Genomic DNA, 7,246 nt, shown 5'->3' with positions numbered 1-7,246 from the left:
GAGGGCCGGGAGGGCCGGGTGGAGAATCTTATGTTTCCGTTTGTTTTTGTTCCGCCACTGGCTACCCAGCCCAAAACTTCTGCCTCCTCACGAGCCCCCTGCCCAGCTATGGAGCCAGGTAAGTGGTGCGCCGCGCACTCAGACCCCACCCTGGGATGCACTGCCTCCCGGGTTGGGTCCCTGTGTTCCACTTCGCTGCCCCACTGCGGGTACGTCGGTGGTTTCCCTGGTCCCGCTTGTTCGGTCGCTGGGGGCCTGGTTAGCGCTCCCCAGGCCGTCTCGCTGGCTCATGAGAACCATCAGACTCGGCTACGCGATTCAATTCGCCCGGCGCCTGTGCTGGACAGGGATGCTCCTGTCTTACGTGCAGAGATAGCGGTCCTGCTGGCGAAGGACGCGATACAGCCGATCCCTCCAGCCGAGATGAGGTCAGGTTTCTACAGCCCATACTTCATCATACCCAAGAAAGGCGGTGGGTTACGACCAATCCTGGACCTGCGCGTACTGAACCGGGCCCTTCACAAGCTCCCGTTCAGGATGTTGACGCAGAAACGCATCTTTCAATGCGTCCCATGGCGAACCCTGTTGGAGTTCCTCCCGCACCCTCGGCGGTCAGGCGTGGCGGAGCGCCAGACGCCAGGTCCAGCGCTCGTGTGCATGCCCAAGGTCAAGTGGGCAAAGCATAACGTGCACACTTACCCACATCCTTAAACGCTTTGCTAGTGCTCGCCATAATGAGATGAATAGAGATCGCTCTTACCACAGAAATGCACGCTTCAAACAAAACAGTCAGTGAAGACGAAGAAGAGAATGATGTGTGCTCCCGGCGCCTATTTATACTATAGTCGCACCGGTAGTGACGTCATGGCTGTCGCCGGCCAACGAGTTTTCAATGTATGCTTCAGACACGGGTCACGACGAGGCGTTCCCCATAGCAATCCCTAGAGGACGCACTTCGAAGTTCCCATGAAAGGGAACTAATTTTTGGACTGTTCCTCACAAAAAAAGCTATCATATACTATATTAAACTCTATAGTGCATTAGCTGTGTGGACTCATTCATTACATTTTTTATTTTTTTATTTATTGTCATTTTGATGCTTGGCCGTCCCCACTTTTAGGGTATATTTCTAAAGGTTTAGAAGGATATTTTCTAAAAAAAAAAAAAACACTTTTGAGTTCCTCAGAAAAAATAATATGAGGATGTGTTTATAAAATCTACTGTATTTTACATGCTTTTTAACTAAATTGCATGTGTCCTTTAATCTAATTAATTTGATCCACTTGCATGCATATTGTTTTAATAACTTTAATCTCTTTGATAAGGGTGAAAGTGCCTTGAATGACACAAAACTATAAGCATTATTGTCCCTCTGCTCTAGCTCTCTCCAAAGGTCACAAACCCATCCACACCATCTTGCTGAACCCTCATGTACACCTAATTGGTGAGGATGCTGCATGCATCGCTTATATAAGGCTCACCCAATACATGGATGTCAACAATATGCCTCACACTATGCAGTCTGAAGAAACCCGTGTCTGGCATCGTCGTGACGGCAAATGGCAGAACATCCACTTTCATCGGTCTGGCTCACCAACTGTGCCCACCAAGTGAGGTCTGTGTTTGTGTGTGCATGATCCCAAACACCTCTGTTAAAGAGACCTGTTTGTCCAGGCTAGTTAATGCTGATTAATGTTGACCTGGTTCTGGACTAGCTTTTAAAGAAAAACAAGTATGTGTTGTATTCTGTGTTACAACAAAAGGGTGCTATACTGTTAAAAATAAAGATTCCTAAAGGAGGTTTTCACAGTGACGCTATTGAAAACTATTTTGGGTTCCCAAAAGAACCTTTCAGTGAACACTTCTTAAAACGGTTCTATTTTTTTTTTTTTCAGACCACAAAACGAGAATAAAAAAATTAAAAAATCCTTTTTGTGCTCGTCCATACAATGGCAGTGGAGAGCGACTAACATCAAGCTTTTTAAAAAATGTTGCAAACATATCGTAGTATCACAACTGTTGGTCTTCTGTACTTGATTGCACATTCATGATACTTGATAAATCAAGATGAATAAAAACACAAAAAGGTATCTGTTTGCTATGCTGTATGTACTGATTTGAATATCTCTGGACCGGAACTCCGGTTGTCACATAAGTCAGAATGACAGTTGAATGCGACAACTTCTTGTTGCGGCAAACACAACAGATAATATCACCTCAGAGAAGAAAATACATGGATTATATTTTGTCACATTTTTATACAGATACATCTTGATTTCTCACAACTTTTCTTAGTGCGCTTTTCTTAGCGAGTTGGAGTAAACTGCAGTAGATTTTCGTTAAATAAAGTAAATTAAAGTTTTTTTTTCACCAAACCCTATTGTTCCATATTCATGGAATATACGATGTGTCACATGGGACCTGAAAAAAAAACAGTATCAACTTCATTTTTTAATGCAGAAGTAAGCCGTTTTCTGTGAATGTGCGAGACTTCCGGTTTATTAGCTGCTGTAGGGAAATAACGAGAAGAATAACAGTGCAGTAAATGGTAAAACTGTTTGCACTACAAACCAGTGTGTTTGTAATTAAGATAATACATTAAAGTAATATGGTAAGACACATTAGTTTGCAATATCAAGCAGCAAAACGAGCTGTTTTGTACAGCTAAAAAAAGCTGGCATGACAAAATTTCCAAATGGTCGCGACCACTCTTACAGGAAATATCAGGTGGATACAGCATTAAAAAAAAAACAACAGGGTGAGTAAATGATGAGTTAATTTTAATTATTAGGTGAACTAACCCTTTAATAATCTAAAGAACCTTTTTCCAATATTTAGAACCTTTTGTGCAATGGAAAGGTTCCATATAAAAACCTTTATTTTTGAGAGTTAAAGTGACACATAGTGGATATTTTTGTTTTGATGCAAACCCATCCCTTAAAAAGTTACAAGTTAAAACTTGGTCAGTGTATAAAAAAGTAATAAATAATATTTGTGATGAGGTAATATGTGATTTCTTCTTCTTTTTCAGTTAATAAGGGCTCCAGAGCACAGCCTTTCCTGTCAACTGAGCTTCAACAAGTGTCTGGCCCAAATCAACCATGATCTTCATAGTTTGCTCTACTGTACCAGAGTCTTGTTTACATTTACTGTTGGACTTGTAGAATACAGAAGGTTGGATAGTCATTTCAGATCAGGATGTGGTGTGTTTGTATGTGAGTACATTTACATGTATTGAGTATGCTGTTTACACACTATACTCATTTATGTGAAAGGCATGTTCTTACTTAGTACTTTAATCTTTTTTAAAGGGTTACATTTTTGTATAACAAAATATATGGAGCCATTTGTTAGTAATATGTGGTGTTTGGGTACAGGGGTACTGTATATCAGAAAATAATTAATCAAGGTTTTTTAAAAATTGAATTTGTCATTAAATTTTTAATGACAGATCCAAGATTTACTTATTTCTTAAAATGACAGATATATGAGCTTGCTAATGGTTTTCAGTGATGTACATTATGTGAAGTGCTATTTCTGCTTTACACTTTGGAGTATTAATAGTTTGTTAGCCCACATAGGACATATTGTGCTATTTTCTTGGATAATCCAAAATTGTGAGAGGGGAAAAGGTTTAGAGATTTATTTATTTATTTATTATTATTTTTTTTTTGCCCATTAATTGTCATACAGTTACCATACATCTGAATATATGAAAAAATAATCTAACAACTCACACTTCACTATACCAGATATGCTCATATGCTCATTCTGTAAAAAACAGCAGATACAGCAGGCTAGCAACGGCAGATAAGTTTTTCCTTGCTTTTCAATTAACTGTTTTTTTTTTTTTTTTGTGGTAACTTATTCGTGTACATTTTCAAATGTGTCTGCTTCTCACTGTAATTTATGGTACTCCTTGAGGAAAATCGAACATGTTGCATTCTCATTTTTATATTTTATGAATAATGCATGACTTTTCATTCTTAGTCATCTCTCATACAGATCCAAAACCTTTCTGACCATTTCTTATACGAGTCTCTGTCTTGACAGACAAACCTTGACTGAAGATCTCATGGGTGATGGTCAAGTAGAATAAATTCATCAAAGTTAATGTTCTGTACACATAATGCGGTTGCACTTTATTTTAAAGTACGTGTACTTACATGTACTTACAGTGTACCTACATAAGAAAGTTCTGGTAATATTAGGTAACTACATGGGGTAGGATTAGGTTTAGGGGTAGATTCAGGGTTAGTACCTACAGTAGTTATTGTAATTACTATAATAAGTACAAAGCATGTACATGAGAAACAGGACTGTAAAATAAAGTTCTACCCATAATTCGCTACACACAATTACTTGCTAAAAACGATAAATATCTGAAAACATGGTGATGCCACAATGTACTATTAAAACAGGCAGATTGTTTGTCAGATACAATTTTGATTCTTCTAACTCCAGTTCATTATGGTAATATTATAATAAGTTACAGTACAACATTATAGAATAAGGATATTACCAGATGACTTGATAGATTTCTAAATATGTAAAACATCTAATAAAATGTGTGATTTCTGCAAAATACTTGTATTGACATAATTTTGATTTTATGCTTGTCAAAAGTTAATTCCATCTAAACTTAATCGAACATCAAACTGAGCTTTGTGGAATAATTTGCAATATAGTAGGTATATATTGTTTCTAAGCTTATTAGTAAAGTAATATTTAGTTAAAATTAAGCACAACTAAAGCCTTTATGATTCTACAAACATCTGTAGTATGCAGTTGATCACCATAACTTCATCTGCCTAGAAGAGTAGCTCCACCTTGATGAGATGATTTAGGCAAATTTGCTGATTTTGTAGAGATTCATTGTTGTACTGTACAATCAGTAATAGTAATTGACACATGCTGCTTAAATTGTATAATTCAGAATATTCCTTTAATGTCTGCTGGTTAACAAAAAAGATCAGATAAGGAGAGTGAAACATATTGTTTTCTTTTTGTTTTATTTTGCTATTAATGCATGCTATATGTATATGCTGTCATTGCTGTGGAAAAATATGCTTATTAACCAAATATCCTTTTCAAAAAATTTTTTTTCTTAAATCTCACTTTGTAGTACAAAGTGAAGAAATGTACCAGCCTGTATGGGATTAAATAATCTAGAGTTTGCCCAAACCATTTCTGTATCATCAGTTAAACTATTGAAATTGTGCATGCTATTGTTCATTACAAAGTACGCTGAATGTTTCTTCGCAATATAAAAACCTCAGCACAGTTTCACAGACATACATAAACTTGCAAATCCATCACGCATCACATTTGCCAAAAAAGTTGAGAAAGGCTTTGGACAGGCTTTTTTCCTAATATTACTTTTATTAGGTCTAATGGGTATTAAAACTAAACATGTCATTTAAATTGTGTTTGCATCAGCTGCCACAATTTAGAACAAGTATCAGCAATCCATTATTTTACTTCAGAGGTGTAAAGTATTTGAGTAAATGTAATTCATTACTGTACTTAAGTATTTAGACACTGTATTTTTATCAAAGATATTAGCAACTTTTACTCTCTACTTCACTACATTTTTTAATATGTATCTGTACTCTTTACTCCACTACATTTGTAATGAGTGTTGCAATTACACATTACATTTTGCATGGCACCTCTTTTTTTTTTTTTGCAGCAGATTATTTCTGCTACAAAAGAAGTGATATCGCCATCTACAGGGCACTGAAAGTACTATAGACCCCTTTCAGTTAGTAAACAATGTGACGTTTTTCTGTGGGCGGGGCCTAGACGGAGGCAGAAATATTCTCCTGACCGCTTTACTAACGCTAGCTATGAAGTTTTGTTAGCTTGTTTTTTAACACCGATTTTACCTGAACATGTAAGGTGACAGCGATTGTTTTTTGAAAAAGTTAACTTTAACGAACGAAACCAGACAGGCCGACCCGTACACACTCAATCAATGGACGATCTGACAGGATTACCTCCTGTTGAGTGACTCACAAAAAGTTAAACATTTAATGTAATGGATATAATTTGAAGATATATGTAATGTCCAAATAGTTATTTTAACGTATATCTCCTGTAAATTATATAAGTTTACAGTGACATTACAGTACCTTTACATTACATATAGGCTACATTTAAAGTAAGATGTGAATATTTTCTAGAAATAAATAAAAAAATCCAGAAACTGCAAATTTTGAAATTGTATTTGATTATTCTTTCTTACCAAGTTCTTAAAAAATTCAGCCACAATCAATCACAGTGTATACACAATTACAAATGATTAAGCATATCGTCAGTTTGTTGTTTTACACACGCACACAGACTTTCATACACGACATAGGCTACTCTTGCATGTTGTGAGATCCAGCATAAGAAATCTTTAGACGCATAACACAAAACATAATCCATAACAACAAAACACAATACTTTATTTAACCTTTTCTGATAAGAAGTGTGCCCTACAAACGTGAGCATTTTTGATGATCGTTTCTGTCCAGTCCGCTCGTTTTATTGCGTTAACCACAGCTGTCGTCGTTTTTTTTGTCTGGCAATGGCTGGTATGCGATACAATTTCAAATTCGGTTCTGGCAACATCACAACAAGATGATATTTTAAGCTACTTATATAGCCGGATCTGTGCTGGTTTTAATTGGCCGCCTCCAGTTTTCCCTTTGTTTTGCCTCCAGCCAGCGCTGTGACGGCACTAAAAGGGTCTTGCCCTTACTCACCCAAACTTGTCAACAAGGAAACTTTTCGAACCTATGAACCTAACTCATGTTTAAACACGGTCTCCATAAGTTAAGTATATCCAAACTTTTAATTAGTAGGCTAGGCCTATTGTTTGTTCTCAAAACATTACATAATAAATGTTAACTTGTACTTATTTGAACAATGCCTAAAACTTGGTATTTCAAGCACTTCCGGTGTCTGTTTGCCTCTTTAAGAAGAATCGCTTTATGTATTCCCCAATTGTGTGTCGCTTTGGATAAAAGCGTCGGCAAAATGACTAAATGTAAATGTAAATTGTTAAAAGAAATTGCATCAAGGCTCAATTAAGGCAATATTTGCCTGTCTCCTCTGAAATGTTTTATTTCACCTAAACACAAAATTCTTAAATTCTGCATATTTTTCCTAATAGAAAATAAGGTAACAGTGATATTAACGTTTCATTTATTATTATTATTATTTTACATCATTGCAGCAACAGCAGAGAAAAAAAAAA

At 36.5% G+C, this 7,246-nt stretch overlaps 1 protein-coding gene across 11 annotated transcripts in view; it reads left to right on the top strand.

Moving 5' to 3' along the window:
* LOC107732596 (calcium/calmodulin-dependent protein kinase type II delta 1 chain) overlaps nt 1-4,275 on the top strand; it is a 169,711-nt gene extending 165,436 nt beyond the window's left edge. For all 11 annotated transcript variants that reach the window (XM_016543964.1, XM_016543972.1, XM_016543966.1 and 8 more), the window contains 2 exons: nt 1,382-1,615; nt 3,032-4,275. In XM_016543964.1, coding sequence (XP_016399450.1) covers nt 1,382-1,614 — 233 coding nt within the window. In that variant the 3' untranslated portion in view covers nt 1,615; nt 3,032-4,275. The remainder of the gene's footprint in view (nt 1-1,381; nt 1,616-3,031) is intronic.
* The last annotated feature ends 2,971 nt before the right edge of the window (nt 4,276-7,246 follow it).

This window comes from Sinocyclocheilus rhinocerous, unplaced genomic scaffold (assembly GCF_001515625.1).
Source record: "Sinocyclocheilus rhinocerous isolate Xijiao unplaced genomic scaffold, SAMN03320098_v1.1 scaffold1994, whole genome shotgun sequence".
NCBI classification, from domain to species: domain Eukaryota; kingdom Metazoa; phylum Chordata; class Actinopteri; order Cypriniformes; family Cyprinidae; genus Sinocyclocheilus; species Sinocyclocheilus rhinocerous.
This window is presented reverse-complemented; position numbering and strand designations above follow the sequence as displayed.